Here is a 26558-nt window from a genome sequence, read left to right as displayed (position 1 = left end):
AAGCAGGAAAAAAAAAAAAAAAAAAAAAAAAAAGCCTGCTTTCCGAGAGGAGGGCGTGGCTGAGGGAGGAGCCCACAGGTAGTTGATTCCTGCCGAAGTGCCTGGAGAGGTCTGTGCTGAACAGGGCCACACTGGTCACTACAGAGACCAAAGGCGTGTCCCGTCTTCTATACCCTGTGTCCATTTCCTGCCGAGAAGCCTGCTTCAACCTTCCCAGCCTAGATCCTGGGATTCTTCACTTCTGAGCCCACACCTAGATCCTGACTTCCAAACCAGCCTTCAATTCCATCCCTTTCTACCTAGAGTCTCCTTCAGGGGGGCCCTTGTCCGGGGCCATGGCCCTAAGGGTGGGCCTGGGACTTGGGCAGCTGGAAGCCCTGTTTGTTCTGCTCCTTATTGGATTGCTCCAGTCAAGAATCGGTAAGTATGGATCAGTGGGGAGGGATGGTTGGAACACAGCTTCATCCTGATTTCATGAATCTGTGTTTCTACCATTTACCCCCTTCTTCCGTTCATCTCCTAAACAAGGAGTCGCCCTCTGGGAAAGCAGTTGGCACGAAGGGGTCTGGGGATTCAAAGCAGGCCTCCTAGCCAACTCCTTCCTCTCTCTTTCTTTCCCTCCAGGAGCTGATGGGACTGAAGGTAAGGCTTAGTGCGGGAGTTGGGGAAGGGAGGGCACAGCGGCTCAGGGTCCCCTGGCGGGTTGTAGGAGCACTTGTCACCAAACTGAGCTTGCTCACCTAGTGTCCCGACAGCTCTGGGTAATTGGAACCTTGGCTCTTGTTTTATGAGGAGACTGAGGTAAAGAGAAGCACTGAGTTGTCCGAGGGCATAATCAAAGCCTGACTCTCAGTGTGGGTACGTGAGGTGGCTCTGAGGGAAACTACACAGAACAGCCCAGAGTACAGACTGGTTTAAACTCTTTAGTGGCCTCGTCTCCTCATCTTTCTAAGCTCTGTTTCTGTGCCCTGAAAAGCTGTCAGTTCTGTCCTTCTAGGGCTGTAGGGAGGACCGGGAGATTGGGAAGTGAAAGCCCCTTGGGTCCTACACACGCCTCTTTAGTAGTAGCCATTGTTGTGATTGCGAGGGAAAGAAGGAAGAGTCTAGCCAGGTGTTTTCTCTGCTAACTGCTAGCTTGGAAGGTGGGGGAGGGCTGGGGAGGGGTGCGGCGGCAGGTCCGAAACCTGAGAAATCCAATTTCGCTTCAGTTCAACACAGTTCATAGTACTTGTGTGCCCAGCAAATCGGGGATAGGGTGGAAACAGGTGTGTCTCTAGGTAACGCTCGGGTTGGTGCAGTTGGAACAGTCATAGGCATGAGAACAGGTGTCAGCCTGGACACTGGAGGAAGCTGAGGACACCTGTGACTTAGCTGGCTCCATCGGAACAGGCTGTGGAGGGGCTGTGCTTGGATGGCTCTCAAGCCTAGTGGAGAAAGGCAGGAAAGGCATGCAGAATAGAGTGACTGTGATTAACAAAGGTCCAGAGGTGAGGAGAGAATGGCCCAACGTATGTGACAGGAAGTGTGCCTCGTGGTAGTCAGAGGATAGTGCCATATGTATCTGGAATGTTTTTTTTTTTAATTCTTTAAAATTGAAAATTTTGCCTGTATGAAGTGCATCATATGAATGCCTGATGCCTTTGGAGGTCAGAAAAAGGTATCAGATCTCCTGGAACTATAGTTAGGATTGTGAGCTGTCCTGTGATTGCTGGGAACCAAATGCAGGCCTTTGCAAGAGGCCTTCCCACTCCTGTCCCTGGGATGTATCTTAAGGTCAGTGTGGAGCCATGGGAGATTTCGCAAGGCTGATTTGGCCAGATTTGTGGTTTATATATTCAGACGTGTAACGAGTAGACTGGCTAGAAACCAACCAAGAAGGCTTAAGAGGGAAAGGGGCTGCTGTGACACTTGAATAAGATAGTACAGGGCACTGGCCTCACAGCTGCTGAGCCGGGGTTGGGGGACACAGCTGAGTTGGAACGAACTTCCAGGTCTCAGGGTGTCAGTGTGTCAGGGCTAAGGACTGCTGTGGGGGCCGCAGTAGGGCCTGACTTCACCTTCCCCTTTCCCTGAGCAGCTTCCTGTGGTGCAGTCATCCAGCCACGCATCACAGGTGGTGGCAGTGCGAAGCCTGGTCAATGGCCCTGGCAGGTCAGCATCACCTACAATGGCGTCCACGTTTGTGGTGGGTCTCTCGTGTCAAATCAATGGGTGGTGTCAGCTGCTCACTGCTTCCCCAGGTACCAAATCCTCCGTGGAGGGGCAGAGGGAGGGTCAAAAGTGGGTTGGAAACGGGGTTGGAAACGGGGTTTGGGTGACACAAGCCTGAAATCCCAGTACTTGGGGGGGGGGCAGGACCAGGAGTTCAAGGTCATCCATAGGCACTGCATAGTAAATTTAAGGCCAGCCTGGAATACATTACTCGGTCTCAACAGAAACAAGTATGTCATGGATCACTCCAGAGGTAGGCAGAGGCAGGTTGATCTCTGTGAGTTCAAGGCCAGCCTGGTTGGTGTAGAGAATTCTAGGCCAGCTCAAGATACATAGTGAGGGTCTGTTTCAAAAAGAAAGGAAGAAGCCAATCAGAGGTAAAGGTGACGAGGGAGGGCATGGGGTAAAAGCAGGCTGCTTGAGATCAGGATCTGAGTGAGGACAACATAAGGGTCAGGGGTCAGGGGACAGGAGAGGTCCCTCAGGTCCCACTCTTTGCCTCTCTCCCCGTAGAGAACACAGCAAGGAAGAGTATGAGGTAAAGCTGGGGGCCCACCAGCTGGACTCCTTCAGCAATGACATCGTGGTCCACACAGTAGCTCAGATCATCTCCCACTCGAGCTACCGTGAGGAGGGCTCCCAGGGTGACATCGCGCTCATCCGCCTCAGCAGCCCTGTCACCTTCTCCCGCTACATCAGACCCATCTGCCTCCCTGCAGCCAATGCCTCCTTTCCCAATGGCCTCCACTGTACTGTCACAGGATGGGGTCATGTGGCTCCTTCAGGTGAGGTGGGACCCTGGGTACAGAGGTCAAGGAAGGGAGGCTGAGTTTGGGGACCATGAGTAAGCACATTTTGTCCCCACAGTGAGCCTCCAGACCCCTAGGCCTCTGCAGCAGCTTGAGGTACCACTCATCAGCCGTGAAACCTGTAGCTGCCTGTACAACATTAATGCAGTGCCTGAAGAACCCCACACTATCCAGCAGGACATGCTGTGCGCTGGCTATGTTAAGGGAGGCAAGGATGCTTGCCAGGTAACAGAGACAAGTGTGCCCCGAGAGGTGGAGGGTTGAGTGGCGCTGGCATGGATGGTTGTTAGCCAGAGGTCTGTCCTGATAGAGCTCTTTTTTTTCCATAGGGTGACTCTGGAGGCCCACTCTCTTGTCCCATAGACGGCCTCTGGTATTTGGCAGGCATTGTGAGTTGGGGTGATGCGTGTGGCGCCCCCAACCGGCCTGGAGTATATACTCTGACTTCTACCTACGCTTCCTGGATCCACCACCACGTGGCAGAGCTCCAGCCTCGCGCGGTTCCCCAGACTCAGGAGTCCCAGCCGGACGGCCACCTCTGCAACCATCATCCTGTCTTCAACTTAGCCGCAGCCCAGAAATTGTCAAGGCCCATACTTTTCCTGCCACTGAGTCTGACCCTGGGCCTCTTCTCCCTTTGGCTTGAACATTAAGCTACTTAATCCTCAAAGTTGACCATGCTTCCACGACCACAGCACGCCCAAGGACATGTGCCTGTTCAGGGGGTCAGCACGCCGACTTGATCTTTGAGCCCACTCTTCTGCATTTGCTCCTTGGGATTATAATTTAATCTAGGGCCAAGAAGTTTACAGCCTGTGGAATGGACCAGGACTCTAGCCACCTTTCTCTATTATCTGCAGTTTATTGGTTAGGCTCCTATGGAGCTCCCAGAAGCCTCACTTCAACCTGTATTTAGCACACAGCAGCTGCCTAGCTGACTGCTGCAGAAGGCTGGCTTCAGGGCCGACCCACCCTGCCTGATGAGCCCTTCACTTCGTCCTCTTCCTGCCTCCAGGGCTTTGCCTGTCTTTCTGACAGGGAAGACAGCAGCCTTAATCTCCTGGACTCCGGAGGACTGAGCCCCCACCGGAGCTGGCTGGGGCTGGGGTCAGGGTGAGGAGTAAAAGGAGGAAGGAGGAAATGTTTTTAACACAACTGGCTGGATGTGAAATGAAATGAAGAATATCACCCTTCAGCACTTCTTCCTGCCTCCGAAGTCCAGCACACCAGCAGAATTTGCTTTATTAATAAATGACACAAAACAGGTCTGTACACATATTTACAGGTTAGAGGCCAGGAAACACAGATCCAAAGAAGGGCACAGGCCATTCACTTCTTGGAGAGCTTGACTTGTTTGTGCTTCGGGGGTGCCCACTTGAGGCAGACAGAGTCCACTGTGGGAGGAAAGAGGAATGAGAGGTCAGCAGGACCTCTGGGCCAAGTCTGCTTACACCTGGCTGCCCCTCTGGGCCCAGGCCAGGTTTCACCTTCACGGGATGAGAACAAAAGGGAGCTTTGGACCTGGGGGGAGGGGATCCCAGGAATGAGTAACCACCTCTAGGCTGCTGTCCTAGAAACTGGTTCAACTGGTTTGGATCTTGAGGAGCCCAAAAAAAAAAAAAAAAAAAAAAAAAGAGGCCTTGGTTCTTATTCTACCCTGCCAAAACACACTATGTACATACACTCCACTAAACACACACACACACACACACACACAGTAGCAGCACTCCACACACCTGTGATAGGTGGCTTCTTATACTGGGCACTTTTGAGATGTTCTTCTACTAGCTTAGGTGTGACACAGATCACATGCTGGCCCTTCCAGTACTTGACCATGTTGAGGGACTGCAGGGTGCTGATGATGTCATTCTGGGTGATGCTGGTCATCTGGCTGTAGAAAAGGATTCAAGCACATGGAACCAGCAAGGGGATGAGAGAAGTAACGGATCTTAGGGGATCCCCTTCCTGTAGGGTTCCAAGAGATCTTTCATAAGGTCCCTAATGGGACAGTGTATTCTGGACCTGGTAGAAACCAAGGCTCTTACCTAAGATCTTTGATAGACAATGTGCCCCGGAAGTCTCGAAGGATCTCCAGCAAGACCCATGACCAGTAGCTTCTGTAACTGAGTTTGCCCAGGTCACTCAGTGGCTTCTCTGGGGAGCCTACAGTACTCTCAAGCTTAGAAAGCTCATAACCTGACGGTGGCAGAAAGAATCTTAAGGATCCAGCCTCTTCCCAGTCCAGCTCTCAGCATCCCCAACTACAGTATCACACCCTAGGCTGCAGCAGCTACTCACTGAAGGCAATGAGAAACTTCCCATAGCCACGCCGCTGGTAGGGAGGCAGGGTCAGGATGCAGGCCACGTTGTTTCCATCAGGGGATTCCTTCTCCTGTAGAGTATGGGGTATTCAGGTCCTTTGGGAGTGCTAGCCCCCATTCTAGTTAATAACACCCTCTTCCCGGGCTCACCAGTCTAGTACCTTAGAAAAGTAGCCAACAATGTGAGCCCCTTGCCTATCTACTTCTGTCAAAATGTAAAAGACAAAGGGCTCCACATCAAAATACAAGGTCTTGTGGTCCAGGAAAAGCTTGGCCAGCAAACACAGGTTCTGACAATATATCTAGGGATAAAAGGTAGAGACAGGGTAAGTAGACAACGTACAGAGACCACGGCAGCTACTCTGTAGCTCTCAAGTACCAGGCTGCACAGAGGGGCCAGAGTCAGGCAAAGGGGGCAGACCCCTTCTCAGAACACAGAATTTAAAGCACAACGGAGTCATCTAGTCAGTGAGGTGCACAGGAGGCACAAAGTGAAGTCTGCTGGCATTAACAGGAACAGGGGGGCTGGACTGACCACGGCTTCCCTTTTTATTATTTGTTTGAGATAGGGTCTCAATGTCCATACCATCTTCTATCCATCCATCCATCCATCCATCCATCCATCCACCCACCCACCTTCCTACCTACTTTCCTACCTATCCAGGGTTTCACTGTATAGACATGGCTAGCTTGGAATTTATTTTGCAGATCAGACTGGCCTCAAACACAAAGTGATCTGCCTGTCTTTGTCTCCTGAGTTCAAGGATTAAAGGTCATCATACCTAACTATCTGACACTTTTAAATTAAAATATTAAATTTTGTTAGTGGGGAAAGGACACATACATCGTGGCACACATGTGGAGGTCAGAGAGCGACTTCTGGGTGTTGGTTCTTTCCCTCCATGTTGGGTTCAGGATAAACTACTGGGCTCACATCTTTTACCTGTTGAGCCATCCTGCCACTTTTCAGGGCCAAATTCAGGGTAGGGCTTTACATGCGTAACGAGCTTCAATCTTTACAAACATTATCTTGTGTTTCAGAAGGAAAAATGGCTTAGGTTCCAAGGCTGGTGAATGCCAGGGCACAAACTCAGGGACCCAGGATGTCACTCACAGGTGAGCCGGAAGCAGTCAGGACAAAGCTGCTGAGCTGACGCTGCCAACTGCCAACTGGAGAGGCCTGAGCTGTCTGCAGCTAGACACGTTTGCTGGCCTCAGTCTAACTGACGCAGACACGGGCCTGCCAGGGCCAGCATTGTAGTTCGCTTCTTAATACAGATTTAAAGGGGTTTGGAGCTTGTTTACTTTTTTTCACTTATTTTTATTTCTTTTTTTTTTTCTTTTTTTTTTTTTTTTGGAGCTGGGGACCGAACCCAGGGCCTTGCGCTTGCTAGGCAAGCGCTCTACCACTGAGCTAAATCCCCACTTATTTTTATTTCTGAGAAAGGGCCTTACTATCACCTAGAACTGTAGATGGCCTAGAACTGTAGACTAGACTGGCTTTGAACTCTAAGATCCACCAGGTATTGGGATTAAAGGCGTGTGCTACCACACCCAGCCCTTCCCACTTAGGGTTTAAACAATCTATCGCCCAGATTGGCCTCAAATTTGCAGCAATTCCCTTCCTCAGCCTCCTAGGTGCTAGGATTAGAGGTGTGAGTCACCACACAGAGGATGCCTGTTTTTTGTTTGTTTGTTTTTTCTTTTTTCTTTTTTTCTGGAGCTGGGGACCGAACCCAGGGCCTTGTGCTTGCTAGGCAAGCGCTCTACCACTGAGCTAAATCTCCAACCCCGATGCCTGGTTTTTGATACCTCCTCACTTCAGCTCTCTTATCCAATCTAAGACTGAGCCCAGCACTGCTGGTCTGATATGACTTAGGCGGCTGGCTCCAGGACTGGCTTCAAAGTTGGCGGAAGGTGGAGCTGGTAAACACCCCCAGTTTCGAGTGGGAGCCCCTTCTGTCATCCTAAAGTTCATGCTAAAGGAAGCCAGAGTAGCTGGTAAGAACCAGGCTCTGTAGGGATTCCCCTAGCACAGGGCCACCTGAGCTCCAAAGGTCACCAAAGACAACAAAGGCCGTGTTTACTAACAGTCTACTAGATGCTAGGCACGTGCTACATACCTGACATTTGTGGTCTCATTTGTGTAAACAGATGACGTAAATAATTATGACTCGTCTTATGGATGCGGAACGAGGAACAAAACAAGGTTAGGTAACTTGACTGAGGCCAGCCAGGAAGTGACATGGTGCTCTGAGAGGCCTGCCCTCTTCATCTTGTACTACATGGACCTTCAGGGAAGACTCAAATACTTGCTAAAGCTCTCAGACCCAGCAGGCAGGGGCAAAGCAGGCCTCAAAGCCTGTCCCTGCTCCCAGTAGGGCCATTCCTGTGAGAAGTAGGAACTCAGACAGCGGCTTCAGAGCAGAAAGGAAATCTCTACTTCCAGGCAAGTATCTTTGGGTCACACAGAAAGAGGAAGCTGTTTCAAGAGCACGCTCAGGAAAGACTGTCTCCAGGCTCCAGAACTACTCAAACAGAACCACCCTTGTCAGAAGAGGAGACCCCAGAAGCAGCTGGGAGACCGGGCCTGAGGTAGTATAGCACACAGTTGTGTTCACTATGTATCAACACAGGCCAAGCTCCAAGGGCCATGAGATCTCACTTGGCCAAGAGCAGATATAGATATTCACTGAGGGATGTCGAGAAGAACTATGCAGAAGATGGCTAGAGTTTCCCACAAGCCCTGGGCTACAAGCTCACCTTATGGTCTTTGCCATCCACTTCATACACAGAGATGTTGCTCTTTCGATAGATCTCCTTCCCTGGGGGCTGCCGCCACTGGCACTGGCCCTGGGGATCGGGAAGGACACACTTCAGGCCTTTGGGTTCCTGCCTGGTGGCTTTCACTCACCAGCACGGCAGAGTCGCTCCTCTAAGCTTTGCCCTCTGCAGGACCTATGTTCAACACCTTATATCTAGGGACCCTGGTTTCCTCATCAGTAGAATAAGCTCCATTTCCTAGTGGGCACAAAGAAGCTACTAACTCGTTCAAGCATTTTCCTAACCCTTAGTCATTCGTTCACCTCAGGTCCAGCTTTGGGAGGTATCCTGCCATGCTAGTGAAAAGCACCCCCTTCCTGGCACTTCTCCTACAGGCTGACACCATTTCTCAGGAGCTATGGTGGCCTCTTTCTGTACTGAGGAGCCCAACACCAGGCCTTACCAAAGGGCAAGGATCTGGAATAATTTGGTCTCCATTTTGTACTGAGAAAGGCAGTAAGCTGGTCAGTCATCCGGGAGCAGAGAGAGTTCTCTTCCCTTTTTCTTTCTTCTTTCCCTCCTTTCTTATTTCTTGTTTGTTTGCTTCTGTTGCTTGTTTGTGTTTTGAGACAGGGTTACTCTGTGTACACCAGGCTGGCCTTGAAATCAGAGATCCCACCTGCCTGTTTCCCTTCCTTCTTTTTTTAAGTTAATTTGTTCATTTTATGTACATCAGAGTTTTCTGCCTATGTGTCTGTCTACATGAGGATGTTGGATCCCCTTCAACTGGGGTCACAGACAGTTGTGAGTCAATGTGGGTGCTGGGAATTGAACTCAGGACCTCTGGAAGAGCAGCCAGTGGTCCTGACTGCTGAGCCATCTCTCCAGCCCTCCATCTTTTCTTTTTAAAAGAAATGTTTTTTAGCTGGGCATGGTGGCGCACTCCTTTAATCCCAGCACTCCAGAGGCAGAGGCAGGTGGCTCTCTGTGAGTTTGAGGTCAGAGGTCAGTCTACGAACAAACAAAAATTTTATTTTTAGCAATATGTATATAGTATATATGTATGTTTGTACATATGTATACTCATATGTTTATAAATACAAATTCCAGCAGAGGCCAGAGGAGGGCTTTAGACCTCCTGGAGCTTGAGTTACAGGTGCCTGATGGATACTGGGAACTGAACTTGGGTCCTCTGCAAGAGCATACAACGTTCTTAATCCCTGAGCCATCTCTCCAAAGACTATGCCAACCTTGGACTATGTAGCTGAGGATGGCCTTGAACTTCTGACCTTCCTGTCCATCTGCTAGGCACTAGGATTACAGGAAATGCCACCACACCCATAGTAATCTAGGGCTCTAGCAGTTCCTTGGGTATTTTTCCCCCAGTTCCTCTGGACTCATCCCTGTTGCCCCAGGAGAGTGACTACCTCTGCTGCAGGCCCAGCCTCACCAGGTGGAAGCGGTAGCTCTTCTCGAACTTCATGTACTTGAGGCAGTACTCGCAGAGCCAAAGCTTGGGCTGCTTCCCATAGTCCTCCGGGAAAGGTGAGAAATACCAGGCATCAATTTCGTAGTTGCCAATGTGGATCTTGTCTACATACTTCACTTTGGTGATCTGCAGATAAGGAGAGTAGGGGACAGGGCACAGCTCAGAGTTCATTAGGAACAAGAGAAAGGACAGAGAGTAGCCCATCTGCTCCCCAGACCTGCTTATTCTTACCGCCTCATGCTCCTTTTCCAAGGCTGCTGTGGTGGGGTCCATCTCTGCATAGGTCTGGGGCAAGAAGTACACAGAGTTGAACAGACATAGTTAAACTGTCCCTTCCCATCCTAGGATTCAGTGGTTATCTCCTGCCTTCTAGATCTCACAATGATAGTAAAGAAAGTAAGCACAGTAACAGTAATAATGGTGGCACAGGCCTTTAATCCCAGCACTCTGGAGGTAGAGGCAGGCAGACCTCTGTGAGTTTGGGGCCAGTCTGGGCTACACAGAGTTCCAGAACAATCAGGGCTACACAGAGAAACCCTGTCTTGAAGAACAAGCTCCCCACCCCAAGAAAGAACTGCAGCTGTACACTGGGTCAGCTGAAATAACAGATCTCATTTTCCATGTCAGGGGAGGGCCTGCTGCTAGCTTGGGTCTCCCTCCCTAACACTAGACTTCAGCAACTTCTCAATATGTTCCTTGAGGTTCCCGAATTCTCATGGATGTCAGGCAGTAGGTGGACAGAAAGGACCTAGGTTCCTCTTCCTCCTCGGCCCTCTCTTAACCATCATTGCACATCACTGGCTGACTCGCTCTTAAAACTTCTCATTCTGGTAGCTGACCTAACCAATGGCCAGCAGAGGGGATGGCGACTCTCTTCTCTATGGTTGTCTCTATGGTCTTTTCTCTGACCCACTCTCAATCACTGCCACTTAGGTCTGGACAACTGAGTAGGGTTCCTTAGACTCTCGCTCCACCTCAGCCCCTCAAATGCATGGCTACTAGGACCTTTCTTCCAGCCCCAACCTTCCACAGGCACTGCTTCCACCTCCTCCTCTCCATGCTTCGGTGCACAGGCCAGCTCTCCGCAGTGACGGCAGAGCTCTGTCAACTACCATGTGTAATTATCTTGCTCTTTCCTGTCCTTCAAGGCCCAACATCCTTCCCAAGCATCCTCCAGGATGTCTGACTCGATTCACTTCTTCGTGTGTGTGTGCTGAGTTGTTAATGATGTTGTTTTTGAGACAGGGTCTCCCTGTGTATATCACCGTGGTCTGGAGTCTGCCTTAACTCCAAGCTTATAGGAAATTCCTACCTCAGTCTACCAAGCACTTTTACCTCGGGTCCCCATGCTGTGACTACAGAGATATACCATTATACCTGGCCTTGACAGAGAATTATTCCAATGTTACAGAGTAGTAAACCTACAGTAAGGAACGAGGTCACTAGCCCATGGGGACCTGCTGGCTGCCATTCTAACGACCAAACACAGTATAAATATTTCATTTTGCCTTCATAATGAGTCTTTGAAACAAAGAGTGATACAAAAGAGGAAACTGAGGCACAAAGAAGCAAAGTCTTGGGGCTGGAGAGATGCTCAGCTGTTAAGAGCACCATCTGCTCTTTCAAAGATCCTGAGTTCAATTCCCAGCAACTACATGGTGGCTCACGACCATCTGTAATGGGATCTGGTGCCCTCTTCTGGCCTGCAGGTGTACATGGAGATAGAGCACTCATACATTAAATGAGTAAATCCTAAAAAAAAAATAAATAAAAAAAAAGCATCTTGCCCAGGTTCACAGAACTGGTATGACAGAGTAGCCCTGGGTGGGCCCAATTCCAACAAAGTCAAGAAACAAAGACTATTCTCTTCAGGAGTCTCTAAACTGCATTTCTCAATGTTCAAAAATCAAAATTCTTTTCTGTGAATATATTAAAGAACTACAAAACCACTATTTTTCTTCAATGTAATTTATTTAGAATTAAACATTAATTAGAACAGGGCATGGTGGTACACACCTGCATGCCAGCACTTTAGAGGTAGAGGCAAGGGAACCAGGTCAAGGTAATCTTTGGCTATAAACCAAGTTTGAGGCCACATCTCACACAAAATAAGAGCCAACCAACCAATTAACCAACAAAAGTCTCCAATAACTATCAACCCTTGCTGAGAGTTGAATCCCTCATCCATCAATATTCAGCCCACCCTGGTCTACCTGCTGACTGAGAGTCATTCTATTCAAGTCAGAGAACAGCATTTTAAACCTGTTCAAGACAACAGCCATTAACTGCAAATGCTATTTCATCTCAAATTCATGACAATTAAAAAGAAATTCTAGTCAAACTGGACATGTACAGACTAGTACTGAAGAGGCAGAGGAACTACTGTCTTGACTAGCAACAGGTCACAGAACACTTAAAACAGTTCACTAGACAGTGCTGCCCTAGAACTGGAGAGCCTTTCTAGAACTGGAAAGCCTTTCTAGTTTAGGGGGTCGAAAACAGTTCTTACTAAAACATGCTGGCACTGTAGCCAGTTGAAACGTCTGTGTATATATGCATGCATGGACTACAAGTCAAACAAAACTGCCTCAAAACAATACTTACCCTACAAACATTTTAAAGGGATGGAGAAATGGCTGGTGTTTGCTGCTTCTGTGGAAGACCTGAGCTCTGTTCCCAGCACCCACCGGCCCCATGGTAATCACAACCATTTTTAACTCCAATCTCAGGGAATCCAATACCGTCTTCTGAACTCTGTGGGCACTGGATACACATGCATACATGCAGGCAACACTCACACATGTAAATCTAAAAAGCTTTTACCAAATGTCAATGTTCTATATAACACACCAAAACAAATTTCCAGCCTGGTAACACAGTGTCCAGAGAGAAGCATCGCCACACTGTGTTTGCTAAGAGCTTGCAAGGAAGCACACAATTACACAGCGGCTCATGACTACTGCAGTGCCTTAGCTTGTAAGTCAATGGAGGAGTGAGGGTCTGTCCCATTTCTGAATTATTCCTCTCTCTCTTCTCTAAGCATATTTTCCTTAGCACTTCTCCACCCCACCCCCCAAAAAAAACCCAAAACAATTTGGGCTTCCTTACTCCTTTCTCTAAAACTTTACTCCTGACAGTGGCTGACTGTCCACCATGTATCTGACTTCCGGACCATTTTTTTTTATTTATTTATTTATTTATTTATTTATTTATTTATTTAGGTTCTTTTATTTATTTAGGTTCTTTTTTTCCGGAGCTGGGGACCGAACCCAGGGCCTCTACCACTGAGCTAAATCCCCAACCCCTTCCGGGCCATTTTAAACAGCATGATTCTTCCCCTAAACTTGACAGCCCACCTGCCTTGGGGTTTTTTTCTTTTAAATTCTAATAAATCTGCTGAGTTTCCAAAACAGAAAGAGGGAAGGGGGGAGGGAGGGAAAAAGAAAAGAGGGTTCAGAGTGTGAGGAACATAATCCCCAGGAGCAGTCTGACTTGAAGAGAGGTCAGGGCCATCCTGGGCTACAGTCTCAAGACACCAGACAGCCAGGCTTGATGCTTCCTGCAGTCCGAGGATGACCCTTGGCAAGAAGGCACAGGGGGATGAGGAGTTCAAATCAGCCTCGGCTATGTGGAAGTTTGAGGCCAGCCTGATTATATGAGAGTTGCACAAAAACAAAAGGGGCTACTGTCATGGCTTGGTGGATCCTGGGGCTTGCCACGCAATCCTAGAGACCTGAGCTGCTCTATGATCTCCACATTCTCAAACCATGGCACACATACCCCCTCCCCACATATTATGTATACACACTTGTGAGCACACAAACATATGCATATACACACACATAGTAAATATTTTGAAACACACACACATTGTTTTGTAAAGAATGCTGAGTTTGGATACCTTTGTAGCATGTATCAAAACCATGGTTAGGGCCTGGCAAGATTTCTAAACCTACCTGTGCTCCCTCTGTGAATTAAGATGCTCAGCAAAAGGCTGCTCTACAACAGCCATGGAGAGGGGATTAAGTGGATTAAAGCTAACACACTGGCTTACAAGCCAAGAACGTTTGGCCTAACTCCTGCCCTCCCTTTAACCAGCTGTTCAACTTTCCCATGTTAACTTCTCTGAGCCTACTTCCTCATAAACAAAAAGAAGTAATTGTCCCTGTGGTGCTAAAACGTCAAGGAGGATTTGATGAGATCTTAGAATACTCAGCATTGTGCTGGATAAGAAAGTAAATGATGTGATTTGGTTTCTTTTCCTTCCCTTTGGACTTCAAGTTTGAGGTCCAGTCTTAGCTGTACCATTTCTTATTGTGAGAGAGCAACCCTCTTCTCTCTATAAGCTGGGTTTTGTATATATGAAGAATAAACAGGGACAAACACCCTAGTACTCTACCAGATTTTACGTGGGAGTTGCTATGGCTTTGTTGCTACAGGGACCCGAGAGAACTCCTGGGCCCTGGAGAAGGGAAGGGGCCAGGACCTTCTGTACATGGTTGATCTCATCATGCTTTCGTTTTTGGTTTCGAGTGATCTTGCGCTCAGGCTGCTCCGCCAGCTCACTCAGGTACTTCTCAGAATTCTTCTGCACGGCATCCTTCACTGTCTTAGTCAGAGCAAGTCGGTTCTTGTCCACCCATTCGTCCAGTCGCCTGTTAACTGTTAAGACAGACCATGAGGGACTGACGTGCTACCTTCCTCCTTCCACCCAGGTCCCATGGCCCCAAGCACTCACAGCCCACATAATGAACATAGAATTCTTCTCGGCCCTCTTGGTCATTCACTCGAGACTGGATCACTTCTGCTGAATCTGTCAAGAAAAAGAGGGGAGAGGGATTTGAGGGGCAATTTCCAGAACAATCTGTCCACATCTGCCATTTAACCTGTACAGTGAGCCAGGTTAGGACTTTTTCTTGGGGGGTGACGGTGGTGTTTACAGAGGACCAGAGATTTGAAAACTGAGAGAACCTGGTTGTTAGATGTGTTTAAGGCTACCTCCAAAGTCAGTGCTCATTTTATATGGTCATTCAGTTCTTTGGGGGACAAGAGAGCTGGCTGGGGATTAAACGATTTAAGCTTATATATAATTCTTCCTTCACATTCCCTAAATGACTGTAACCCTGTCATTTGACTTTCTGAACCTTAGTTCCTTCATCTGGAAAGTAAGAATAGTATCTACCTAAAAGGGTAAGGTAGTTTACAGTGTTCAGCATAGTGACAGATGTGGAGCAGAGCTGTCTGGAAAACAATGATTGTCCAGCGCTCTGCTATGTACTGCTGGACACAGAAAGCACACACAGTAATGAATCACAAGAGATCTTGCTCTCTAGCGTTTCCCCACGGACAGAGAAAGGCAGATAATGTTAACAGTATGGCTGAGGTATGAGAAAAAAAAAAGTGCCAGAACATACGAGCAATTAACTTTGTCTGAAGGGGTCAAGAATGGGATCACCACAGGAGATAAAGTTAAGAAATGAGTAAGAGCTAGCCAGGAAAACCTGAGAAAGGTAGTGACAGCAAGCACAAGTGATAAAAGGCACAGAAAGGCAGTCTTTGGAGAGCAGAGCAAGGCCTGGTCTGGCAAAAGCCCTTGCTAGAAGGGCCTAGAAACTGGAAAGGTCTGAGGCATGAATCAAAGTTTAAGGAGTTTAATTATGTTTTTGAGACAAGGTCTCTCTACGTAGTCCTGACTCTTCTGAAACTTGCTATACAGACCAGGATGGCCTCCAACGGAGCCTTTCCAGGGCTGGGATTAAAGGTGTATGCTACCATGACTAACATTTATTCTATCTTTTAAATCACATGCATTTATCTTACTAGGAAGTAGGGGATACTCTTATATGAATGTCCGAGAACAACCAGTAAGAATCATTGCCTCGGGCTGGAGAGATGGCTCAGTGGTTAAGAGCATCAACTGTTCTCCTGAGGTCCTGAGTTCAAATCCCAGCAACCATATGGTGGCTCACAACCATCTGTAATGAGATCTGATGCCCTCTTCTGGTGTGTCTGAAGACAGCTACAGTGTACTCATATATAATAAATAAAACTTAAAAAAAAAAAGAATCATTGTCAAATCATCAGACTTGGTGACAAATACCTTTACCTCCTGAGCCATCTGAGCTTGGAGTTTATTTACTTTTTTTTCTGGTTCTTTTTTTCGGAGCTGGGGACCGAACCCAGGGCCTTGCGCTTCCCAGGCAAGTGCTCTACCACTGAGCTAAATCCCCAACCCCTGGAGTTTATTTTGAAGACAATAGCTTGTGGTTTATTTTGAAGAGGGAAAGAAGAGGAGCATACGTAAAAGGGACACGTGTTTTTATGAACCGGGCTGTGCTCTTTGCTGGCGATGCAGTGGACAAGAGAAATGTAAAGATAAACACCACCAACAAAACACCAACGAAGAAACAAACATGGCATAAGACATGAAGCCTGAAATCGGGCAAGAATGAGTGTTCATACGCTAATGCTGTGTTCACCTTTTTGATGGCTTTACAGGAGACAAGCATAATCTCTGACTCCAGCCTCCCGTTACAGAGCAGGTTCCTCAGCACCCGGAATTCCATATTCTTACCTGAATCACCACCCTCGTCCCAAGACTCCCAACCCCCCCAACTCCGCCCCATGGAGCACCCATTCCTAGGCCCTGCCCTATCCCTAAACCCCGCCTCTAGGCCCTGGACCCCGCCCTCACGCCAGGTGCTGTCGGGCCGCCGGCACAGGTACGTTTCTCCGATCTCCACGGTGACTTCTGGTTCGCCACGCGCCGGAGTCGGCGGAGAGACCCGGCCCGGGGATCGGGCAGGCCCCTCGACCGATGTATTTTCCCCCGGACCGGGCTCTCCCTCCCCTACAATTCCTGAAGTTGTTGCAGCAACAGCGGCTGTTGCTCCCTGTGCCGCCATTGCAGTGCCGGAAGTGATTCTGGCGATCAGGCAGAGAGACGTTTTTAGTTCCGGATCAGTGGGGGCGGGCATAGTTTGAGTGTTGGAGGTGGGGAGGTTGTGACGTGGCAAGGTTTTGTTTAGTAGTGCGTACTCGGTGGGGCTGTTGTTGCTAGAAATTGGCCCAATCTGATTTCTTTTTCTTTTTGAAGACATGGTCTAATTATATAGTCTTAACTGACTTGGAACTCGCTATGTAGACCATACTGGCCTCGAGATCCACCGACCTCTGCCTTTTGAGTCCTCAAAAGTGCACCGCCTCGTCATGTCTCAATCCGCTTTTTGTAGTTTGTTGTGACGTAGTCCAGACTGCCTACAAACTTGCTGACCTAGCTTCTCCCGCTTTAGGTTCCCAAATGCTGGGATTAAAGGCGAGCACTACCATGTATTGCCTTTTCCTTTTTTTTTTTTTTTTTTTTTTTGGGAAAGGCTCTCTTCAATGGATACCCTGAAATTCATTGAATTTGTGGCAGTTTTCTGGGAATTACAGTTGTACTCAAGTACAAGTATCAAGTTTTATGGGATGCTTGGAGCCAAAACCCAGAGATTCATACATACATGCTACCTATTCTGCGTCTCTCATTTAGGGTGAGAACAAAAACCAGTTGAGACAGGGAAAGAACAGGTGTGCCAAATAAACTACCTTCAAAATAAACTTTTTTCTCAAGAATTTCATGTAGCCCCTGAAGAACTCAAACCCGAGTGTGGCCAGGGAGAACCTTGAGTGCTCATCTAACCTCCACCTTCCAAATGTTGAGGTTAGGATGTCACCATACCATGTTCACACTGCTATGGATTGCACCCGTAGCTTCATTAAGCTAGGGAAACACTACCGCTGAACATCTCCAGCCAGGGAGGGATTGAACATGGATCTTGGCAGTGCCTGGAGAATCTTTAGTGACCCTTCTCTTGAGTACAGTAGACCAATTTCCTGAGATTCGGTAAAGGTTAGACAATATATACACATGGTTAAGCCATAGATTTATATAAACTATATAACATCCAAGGTAAACTTACTGGTAGATTAATTAGAGTGACACACTCCAATTTGTTGGGGGTTTTTTGTTTGTTTTGTTTGTTTTTTGTTTTTCCGGAGCTGAGGAGCGAACCCAGGGCCTTGTGCTTGCTAGGCAAGCGCTCTACCACTGAGCTAAATCCCCAACCCCCCCCCCCCCCAATTTGCTGTTTAACTTCACCTTTCTACCAACCCCGCCACCACCACCAATAATCAGGTAAATTATTGTACTGGGGCACTAACACCATTAGAAGCCTGCCCAGTGCATATTACTTTTAGGAACTGCATCACAGGCAAACTAATCGATGAAAAGAATAAGCATTTGCTGGAAGAACTTTATACTCGTATTGAAAAATAGCAGTGATTAAGAATCAGTGTGCACCCGAGACAATGGCCACCAATCATTGATCACCTTATACAAGTTGCCATCAATTGAACTTCTCAGCAAGATGGCTTTTTTAGGACTGATAATGCCTGCAAGCCAGTTTCTCATTAGCTGGATTATTGGAATAAAGTTCCTTTTCTCACCCCCTGTTGTTTAGACTGACTGGCTCCGGCCACATGGTTTGCATACCCAGCATGTACTGAAAATGTTTACAATAGCATATGACATAGTATGAGTTGGAGTGGGAATTGGGTAAACATGTCATATAGACAGTCTCTGAAAGTTCTTTGATTCATAATTTGGTTACCAGTCTTCAAAACAGTTCTCAAGAGAGAGGCAGCTTGAGGTTGGAACTCAGAAACTATGGCCCAAGAACTATCTGACCATTGTGTATCTATGTGAGACGGCATTGGGAATAGAATAAACTCTTTTTTGGGTGTTGTAGCACTGGGGGGAAAGCTGGATAGATGACTCAGCATGCAGTGATCTTGTAGAGGATCTAGCTCTGTTCCCACACCAACCAGTTCACTATGGCCTGTAACTCCAGCTCCAGAGGGACTCTAGACCCCTCTGGACTCCACAGGCACCTGCAGCAATGAGCACTAACCCACAGGTAGACACACATACAGAAATAAAAGAAGGCACTAGGAAAAACTGGTTACTTGCTGTTGGGCAGTAAAGAAGTTCAGAGCAGGATGATACCAGGTGCCTGGCATCCCATGGATGAGAAGACACAACCAAAGGACACCTCCCACTCCAGCCCTTTTCAGGATTGTGACTGCTTTTGCCCAGGCTTCTCCTACCTCACTTGACACTTCACCTGACATCTTCAGTTACAGATGTCCTTCCTAGGTTAAGGACTAGTCTAGGCACAGTAAATACACACTTACTATTATTGTGTAAGTATGGACCTACATGTGTACAGGCCAGAGGACTTGGCAGGACTCACTCAGTTCTCTCCTGCGATGAACTCTTTTTTTTTTTTTTTTTTTTTTTTTTCCCTCTCTCGGAGCTGGGGACGGAACCCAGGGCCTAGCAAGCGCTCTACCAGTGAGCTAAATCCCCAACCCCACCTGCGATAAACTCTTAAGGGCACAACTTAGTGGCAAGTGCTTTTACTTGCTAAGCCATCTCACCTGGCCCCGATCTTTTTTGTTGTTTCTGATGCTCTATCTGTGTTGTTTCTCGGTATTGATCACCTGTGTGTACCTTCAAAAACTAGAGCATACGGCTCTTCCTTGACAACTGCCTTTTCAGACAGGGTTCTGCCAAGCAGGCTAGGTTGGCCTTGAGCTCATGATAGTCCTGTGTAAGCACCCCTAGTACTAGGACAAGTGTGTATTAATTTGATTCTACCTGGAAAGGCTAAAGTTTTCAGTGTAGGAATGTAAATACTCTCCCATCCCCACATCCCAGAACAAGGAATGTCAAGTGAGAGAATTGGTTATCATGGAGTTTGATTCTCTTATGTGTACCTGAGGGATACTATACCAGCTCTGGTCTGGACTTCTTATTACAGCCACTTCTATGACCTTTCCTTTCCTTTCCTGCAGCTCCTACTCCCTTTTGAAAGTACATGTTCATATGTGTACATGTGTACACGTACACGTACACACACACACACACACACACACACACACACACACACACACACACACACACACACAAACTGAGAGCATTACAGTACCCCAAGTCCCAGGCCCAGTTTAACAAATTATTTGGACACAAGTCCTTCCCAGGATCAGCTTCCAGGAAGAAGCCCATGCTCCAAGCACTGCACTGTGGCTGCTCCCCACAGCTCTGGCAGAAGGCAGGATTTTCAGTGTCTTAAGGCATTGTAGTTTCCCACCCCCTTCCATTTGGCCCCCAGATACAATTTCCTGTTTTCCTCAATCGCACAGCTCTATCCAGGAGAGGCAGGAGATGGTATTGACCACACCTGCCTCAAGAAGAGAAGTGACAGGGATGAGACATGAAATCAAGGACAGGTCTGTCTCGGCACTCAGGAGGCGGAGGCAGAGGGAGCACAGCAAGTTCAAGGCAAGCCTGGTCTAGAAGTCGTTTCAAGCCAGCTAAGGCTATAGAGAGAAAGCATCTCAAGAAAAGGCTGGGCTGTAGCTCACTTGAAGAGTGCTTGTGTAGCATGCAAGGTCTGGGTCTACCCTCAGCACAGTATGAAACAGGCATGGCACTGGATGACCAATTCCAGCACTCTCGTGGACAAGATGAAGGTCAGAATTTCAAGGTCATCCTTGACTTGATAGTGTAAAGCAGGCCTGGGCTGCACAAGACCCCAACTCAAAAAGTACATAAACAAAAAAATAATAATAAAAGCAAAGAGAAAGATCTGATTCCTCTATCCAATCCCACCAAGCAAGCCCTTAGGTCCTAAACAGCAGGGAGGGTTATTCTCAGTTGAAAGTTCATCTCAAGTTCTGTTCCACAGTTCTGCTCCAGTGCTTTCTGCCCAAGTCCCTGATCCTCCCTAAGAAAACTTTTCCATTATCTGTCTGAGATACTTAGGTCCCTGCATAACCTCAAGCATTTCTTTTTGCAGCCACAGAGGGCAGGCAGTATTTTTAACCTCATCCAAGCTCAGGAATCAGGTGGCTTAAAGCCTGCCCCATAGTGACCTTTACCTCTAAAACCCATGATTGCCAGGAAGGGGAGAGTCGGGCCAGAAGCTAAGTCTTTGGAGGCCTCTAATATCGTCTGGGGCCCAGAAAGATTTTTTCAATGAGCAGAAGTCACCGAAGTCACTCCCACTCTTGCCAAGTCAAATAGGCGAGAGCCTTGGAATCACTTCTGCTACAGTGCCAAGACAGCCAGAGACTGGATGTGACCTGGCTAACTCCCAAGGTCTAGGGAACCCAAAGGGGGGCAGAAACAAAAGCTCACCTGCCCTCCCGACATTTGAGGCCCAAGAGGGCATTCAAAATGCAAACTTTAATAACAGCAGGTCAAATAAGTACTCCTCAAGAGTAAGCACAGCACAGCTGGTATTGGAGGCCTCAGAGGCTCCTGCTTCCTCCCCTCCGAGACCAGGAGGCAGAAAGCAATGAGCCCTGTTGAGGAGGAGTGGTGCCCAGCTCCATCTAAGTCCACCTGTCTGAGGCCCTAAGCTCCACGAAGCAGCAGTGTATGGAGCACAGCGGCCCCCTGCCAGGCCCAGTAGGTCCTACGAGGAGTGTGGCAGGCTAGCTGGCCAAAATCCACCATCAGATTCTGAAGCTTTCCTCCCGGCCATCAATGTGGCGGAGCCGTAGGTAGACATCTGTGCCAATGCCCTGCAGGGACTGCAGCTGCAGGGAGCCACCGAGATACTCCGCATAGGCCCTGGACGTGGGCAACCCGAAGCCAAAGCTGGGAGCAGTGGACAGGATAGGGCGTCAGGCTTGAGTGTCCTGGTCTACCCCTCCCCCCATATTGGGCAGGTGGGATCTTACCCATGCATAGGTCCTGATTGGCCACCACTGTGCATATCCAGGTGGCCGAAGAGGGGGCTGATTCGGGGGTCCTGGGTGCTGGCCTCAGCTGTGGTGAAGTGGTAGTCCATGACCCGATCCAGGTCCTTATGAGCGATTCCTCCACCCCGGTCTGAGATCCTGGCAGGATGTTGAGAACACAGACTTGGTCAGGTCTAATAGGTCTCACCAGCCCCCTAAGCAGACAGTGCTGAGTCTGCTCCAATTCTATCTAAAGGTGGCTTTATTTATCATCTTCTACACTCAGCCTCTGCCGGGCCACAGACTGCTCCTATTCCCATACAACTTGACATTTACTTTTACTCTCAGCAAACACCACCTCCCAACTGCAGGTCCCTCAGCTGGCCCCAAACCCATAATGCACAGCTCCTGGCAATCTTAGAGTCAAATATCCTTTCTGACCAGATCCAAGTCCCAGGTCAGGGCAGGTTCTGGCTCGAGGTCCTACAGCAAGTTAGAAATAGTGCCCAGAGTCTTCATCCAAGCCAGCCCTGTTCTGTTTGAGCAAACCTGATGATGAGATCCACATCGTTATTGGCGATGGTGATGACCACATCAGGAACATTGTAGGGCGTGTCTAGGTGACTCTCCATTGTGGCTCTCATGGCGTTCTTGAGCAGCTCAGGCAGGATATAGTCCAGCGGCATAGGAATGAAGGGGAAACGGGCAGCCACGTGCCCATTGATGCGGACTCTAGGGGCATTGCCATACTTGTGCTCGCACAGGCGTCTGTGGATAGAAGGGCTTGGTAGGTGTTCCTAGAGTTACAGTTCTCAACTTGAGACAACTCCTCTTCCCAGGGAGCACTGGGCAACACGTGGATATACTTTTGCTCTTCGCACTGGAGAGCATTTCTGGTGTCAAATGAATAGAAGCCAGGGGTTGTACTAAACAGCCTAAAATACAAAAAAGCCCTCCACTAGTTTAAGATGTCAATAGTGGAGGGCTGGATCAGTGTTTAAAAACACAGACTGAAAAAAAAAAAAAAAAAAACCCACAGACTGCTCTCCCAGAGGTCCTGAGTTCAGTTCCCAATATCCACATAGTGGCTCACAACCATCTGTAATGGGATGACACATCCTGGTGTGTCTGAAGACAGCAACAGTGTACTCACATATATAAAATAATTCTTTAGAAAAAAATGTCCCTAGTGGGGCTGGAGAGAAGGTTCATGGTTGTTAAGAGTACTTGTTCTTGTAAGGGACTCAAATTCAGACCTCAGCTTCCATGCTGGGCAGCTCACAACTGCCTCTAACTCCAGTTCTAGGGGCACTTCTGTGGCACCAAGCGCAAACATGTACACATACACACATGCAGACAAACTCTCGTGTGCACAGAAAACAAGTAAATCTGTAATCCCAGCACTAAGAAGACTAAGGAGACTTCCAAGTCCCAGAACAGCCTTGCCTATAGAGTTAAATCTTGCCTTAAGGGGTTGGGGATTTAGCTCAGTGGTAGAGCGCTTGCCTAGGCCCTGGGTTTGGTCCTCAGCTCCGGAAAAAAAAAAAAAAAAAAGAAAAAAGAAAACACAGCAAAACTGGCTGGAGAGATGGCTCAGCAGTGAGGAGCACTTGCTCTTGTAGAGGACCTGGGTTTGTTTCCCAGCACCCACATGGTGATTGTTGACACCCTCTTCTTTCCTCAATGCCTCTGCACACACAGCACACAGACACACATGCAGGCAAAATACCCACACACATAAAAATAATTTAATTTTAAAAGAAAATCAAAACAAAGACGAAACCTTGCCCCAGACCATGCAAGGACTCAGACAGAAGCCTTCACTGCCCGAGCCATCTACCCCCCACCATTCTAGTCTCACCTGGCAAAATCCACCCACTTCTCAATAATCTTCTTGGGTGACAGACGAGTGCAGATGATGCCAACAAAATCAGGCTGGCAGGAAAGAGAAGGTCAGAACTAGCAACACTTCCACCCAACTTCAGCTGCCAAACCCTAGTCCCAGAGCCCAGCCCCAGCCCCAAGGGGGCCCGTGACTCAGGCGCCTTTCCCCATTTAACATTCTCGGGTCTCAGCTCCACCTTGTCTTCATGTAGCGCCAAGTGGTGAGTAGCCAGCATTCGGATCCCAAGTCTGGACGTTAGTGTTTTATCCAGGAAGTAGCGGACCAGCTTTTCATCCTATAAAGGGTGAGCCTCAGAAACCTGTGCCCCTTCCCAACCCTCCTCCTCCGCCAGGCCCATTCTCTGTTGCCTCTGACCTCTATGTGTTTCCGGCTCTCACGCAGACCCTCAGCTAACAGGGTTACCACATCCTTGTGGTCATCTAGCAGCTGTCGCACCAGCTGGCAATACTGGGCTTCGTCTGCCTGGTCCTTGATCTGCAGGTCACAGAGTTATGAGCACAGGCGGTCCAACCCTGACCTTGGCCCCTTACCTTACTCAGCCCGGCCTCACCGGAGGGAAGTCTGTCAACTTCTGGAAGGCCCGGATGTATAGCTCGTGCTGTATGGAGTAAAGTATGGGAATTCACAGGGCTGCCACAAACACTTCATTAGAAAACAGTACCCATAGAAACAATAACCAACTCAATTAATAAGGTCCCAGCCCGTACTGGCCTCTGATGTTCTGAGGCTTAGTGCCATCCAGACCTCACACCTTTCAGCAGACCTGGGCTCCCTCCCCCATTTGCCTCATGTACAGTGTACAGTGTACACACTGACTGAAGGTCCCCTCGGCCTTACCACATGCAGTATGGTAGGGTTGCAACCAATGATGAAAGGAAGACTACGGAAGCCCTTGATGCGGTGAGCGATCCTCACCGGTAACTCTTGCTGCAAGTAGCGACCACTTTTCTGTAAGAAAAAAGAGGGAAGGACCTAAGCAGCTGGCTAGAATCCATGGAGCAGAGAAGGAAAGAGAGAGCCTTACCAGAAGGTGGCTGCCATCCTGTGAGCGACCAGAATAGAGCATCATGGTGGGAGTGAGGCGGACTGAGGGCTAAAAGGGAAGATGCACTTTGTGGACCAGATATTCAAGACCCGGCCACACCACATTAGCTCAGCCCTTTCCCATAAGACTTCTTACAAGTCGCCCAAACAGCATACCTTCTCTGCTACCACGTCAATAGCTGACTGGTTGTAAAAGGAGGTAACAGTCTTGGAGCGTTCCCTGGCCAGCTCTACATGGTGTGTATCGGTGGCTGATGTTGAGCGAACCCGGAGTGACAGTGAGGACCCCAAGAGGGGCCAAAGTGAAGACCCGCTCCGAGGGCCGCTGCCCAGCACTGAAGTCAGTATCATTGTCCCGCTTCTTTGTTGAACTAGGGTGATACTATGGGACTAAGGGCTCGACAGGCAACGGTGACCCCAAAGCAGGAGTAGAGAGAGAGTGAGTGGACAGGGTTTTCTCCGGATTTCAGGGATGTGGCTCCCTCGAGGATGCTGACATGCTCGGCGCCGCCACAGCAGCTTCCATCTATTGGAGTAGTGGAAGGAGATTTTAAGGATCCAAATCCAAATGGCTTGCACTATTTCTCCAAGTGTACACCAATAGACCTTGTCCAGCCCTTACAAACACCATCTCCCGAGATACAATCAGGCCGAGGCTGGACAACACACTCCAGGTGTTCTACTCTTCTATGTAGAACAACCTAAAGGCTTGTGTGCACACTCGAGGAAACGGGTGGAGTAATCTCCAGTTCATTCTACCCATAAAACCTCTCCCCAGCCTCCTCAGGTTCTGAACACCCCTTTTCAGGGGCTGGATCTGACTCCTAATTGGCGTTAGGGGACCTGAGCCTTTGAAGACTGGCCTGCGTCCCCGCTACAAGAATAGCGAACGGGAGAACTGGGTTCGTGCAGCGAACTGCGGTCCCAGAGTTCCCCACCGGAGCTCCCCCTCTGCTGGGTCACTTAGTCTGGCCAGGGTCCCCCCCATATGGTAGGTGCCAGCCCCGGCCCATGCGCACTGCCATCAGAGGTGGAGGCTGAAGACCTGTGCTGTCGAGTGTCCACCGGAGGGGGTCTGTGTGAGTTACTACGAGTTAGTCCACTTACCGCGAGGCCAGACGCTGGGCCGGGGTCCGAGCGGAACCGCGGGAGCAGTCGACCCGCCCGGCTGGCCGAGCCCGCCTTCGCCCTCCCCCGCTGTAACATCGCGCGGGCTGTGTGTGCCCAGTGCCTCCTGGGAGTTGTAGTTTGACCACAACTCGAGTACGTTCCTGTCCTTTAGGGTATCCCCTACCCCTTCAGATGAGTAGTTTGACTCTGCCAGCACCCCTACCACCCCGCCCCGAAGTTATCAGTAGTCTATATCGACTCTGTCTTCCACTGTACAAAATAAGGTCCCTGTGAGAAAAATGCTAAAGTGCACCAAAAATCCTCAAATGTGTACAAAATAGACCCAGCCTTCTTCTTGCGCTTGCTAGGCCCCAGCCTTCTTCTTAAGGTCCAATCATTTCAAGCTTCTAGCCCATTCAAGGTCTGCCTGGTTTCAAACTCTAGCTCAGCTCCCTTAACACCCAAGGGAAGTCAGCCAATTTCTCAATGCTGTAATTAGCTATTGGCAAAATAAAAAAGTATTTATCTTCGAATTCTGTAGATTATGCAAATTTATCTATGTAAACTGTCTAGAACAGTGTTGCGTGTGGAATTGACAGGAGAGTTACTATTTCTACCTGCCTGCAACTTAATATGACTAGGTGACTTTCCTGTGCCCCGGGTGGAGGTGGGGAGTGTTTCAAATAAATCTGCATCTACTCTGAGGAAGAAGACGGTTTGGGTCTGCTTGCTGTGCTAGGGTCCTTACAGAAGGTTGTGGGAGATCCAGGGGCGGAGTGTGTACCGGTGCAGGAAGAGTGAATCGAGACCTGACAAGAATGCAGAACACCCCGGATGCTCTGCCAGCACGGCCAGAGCAGTATGGAATGCGGCAGGGAGGGCATTCAAGGAGTGGCCACCAGCTCCTGAATGTAGTCAGTTATTTGTGCTGCGGAGTTAGGAGCCACCATTTTGGTTTGGTTTGGTTTGGATTGGTGTTTTGAGACCAATTTCAAATAAAAGCGTTTCACTATTGTAAACAGACCAACCCTAGAACTCTCCTGCCTCATCCTAGCAATCTACTTCAGTCTCAGTTTATTGGCAAGTGCCACCACATGTGAGTTCACTATAGGTTT

At 48.7% G+C, this 26558-nt stretch overlaps 3 protein-coding genes and 1 pseudogene across 7 annotated transcripts; 2 read left to right on the top strand and 2 right to left on the bottom strand.

The window, feature by feature from the left end:
• Positions 1-80: 80 nt before the first annotated feature.
• On the top strand, positions 81-4629 carry Prss8 (serine protease 8). 3 transcript variants are annotated; one of them, XM_087610016.1, is made up of 6 exons: positions 81-420; positions 529-642; positions 2078-2240; positions 2725-2996; positions 3079-3245; positions 3350-4284. In XM_087610016.1, exons 1-6 carry the CDS (start codon positions 336-338, stop codon positions 3671-3673), a joined length of 1125 nt encoding a protein of 374 aa, XP_087466142.1. In that variant the 5' UTR covers positions 81-335; the 3' UTR covers positions 3674-4284.
• Positions 4223-16513, bottom strand: Kat8 (lysine acetyltransferase 8). 2 transcript variants are annotated; one of them, NM_001017378.1, is made up of 11 exons: positions 16288-16503; positions 14332-14406; positions 14080-14255; positions 9825-9878; positions 9555-9719; positions 8105-8194; positions 5503-5643; positions 5319-5412; positions 5066-5216; positions 4757-4911; positions 4223-4414 (listed from the first exon to the last, which is right to left on the bottom strand). In NM_001017378.1, exons 1-11 carry the CDS (start codon positions 16496-16498, stop codon positions 4350-4352), a joined length of 1377 nt encoding a protein of 458 aa, NP_001017378.1. In that variant the 5' UTR covers positions 16499-16503; the 3' UTR covers positions 4223-4349. The 2 variants fall into 2 exon arrangements, with proteins under 2 accessions (NP_001017378.1, XP_087422518.1); XM_087566392.1 differs by having other exon boundaries at positions 4238-4414; positions 16073-16513.
• A 4336-nt stretch (positions 16514-20849) lies between these two features.
• Positions 20850-25521, bottom strand: Bckdk (branched chain ketoacid dehydrogenase kinase). The gene is made up of 11 exons (NM_019244.2): positions 25441-25521; positions 24490-24859; positions 24314-24382; positions 24127-24237; positions 23840-23887; positions 23644-23763; positions 23465-23563; positions 23245-23318; positions 21933-22151; positions 21384-21542; positions 20850-21300 (listed from the first exon to the last, which is right to left on the bottom strand). Exons 2-11 carry the CDS (start codon positions 24682-24684, stop codon positions 21156-21158), a joined length of 1239 nt encoding a protein of 412 aa, NP_062117.2. The 5' UTR covers positions 24685-24859; positions 25441-25521; the 3' UTR covers positions 20850-21155.
• On the top strand, positions 24749-25219 carry LOC148007816 (uncharacterized; annotated as a pseudogene). The gene is made up of 2 exons (XR_015648840.1): positions 24749-25048; positions 25121-25219. The product of XR_015648840.1 is annotated as an uncharacterized LOC148007816 (transcript).
• Positions 25522-26558: the final 1037 nt, after the last annotated feature.

Source organism: Rattus norvegicus, chromosome 1 (genome assembly GCF_021556685.1).
Source record: "Rattus norvegicus strain SHRSP/BbbUtx chromosome 1, alternate assembly SHRSP_T2T, whole genome shotgun sequence".
NCBI classification, from domain to species: Eukaryota; Metazoa; Chordata; class Mammalia; order Rodentia; family Muridae; genus Rattus; species Rattus norvegicus.
Note: the sequence above shows the minus strand (reverse complement) of the source record. Positions and strands in the feature narration are given on the sequence as shown.

What these genes read in the sequence shown, in the direction of transcription:
- Kat8 (NM_001017378.1), bottom strand. Translation starts at nt 16,498, where the DNA reads ATGGCGGCACAGGGAGCAACAGCCGCTGTTGCTGCAACAACTTCAGGA. An exon ending in TGGAAAAGGAGCATGAGGCG is followed by an intron (nt 9,720 to 9,824) that starts GTAAGAATAAGC and finishes CCTTATCTGCAG; the next exon opens with ATCACCAAAGTGAAGTATGT. An exon ending in TGGATGGCAAAGACCATAAG is followed by an intron (nt 5,644 to 8,104) that starts GTGAGCTTGTAG and finishes TTTTATCCCTAG; the next exon opens with ATATATTGTCAGAACCTGTG.
- Bckdk (NM_019244.2), bottom strand. Translation starts at nt 24,684, where the DNA reads ATGATACTGACTTCAGTGCTGGGCAGCGGCCCTCGGAGCGGGTCTTCA. An exon ending in TTGACGTGGTAGCAGAGAAG is followed by an intron (nt 24,383 to 24,489) that starts GTATGCTGTTTG and finishes CTTCCCTTTTAG; the next exon opens with CCCTCAGTCCGCCTCACTCC. An exon ending in ACCCTACCATACTGCATGTG is followed by an intron (nt 23,888 to 24,126) that starts GTAAGGCCGAGG and finishes TACTCCATACAG; the next exon opens with CACGAGCTATACATCCGGGC.
- Prss8 (XM_087610016.1), top strand. Translation starts at nt 336, where the DNA reads ATGGCCCTAAGGGTGGGCCTGGGACTTGGGCAGCTGGAAGCCCTGTTT. An exon ending in ATTGCTCCAGTCAAGAATCG is followed by an intron (nt 421 to 528) that starts GTAAGTATGGAT and finishes CTCCTAAACAAG; the next exon opens with GAGTCGCCCTCTGGGAAAGC. An exon ending in AGGAGCTGATGGGACTGAAG is followed by an intron (nt 643 to 2,077) that starts GTAAGGCTTAGT and finishes TTCCCTGAGCAG; the next exon opens with CTTCCTGTGGTGCAGTCATC.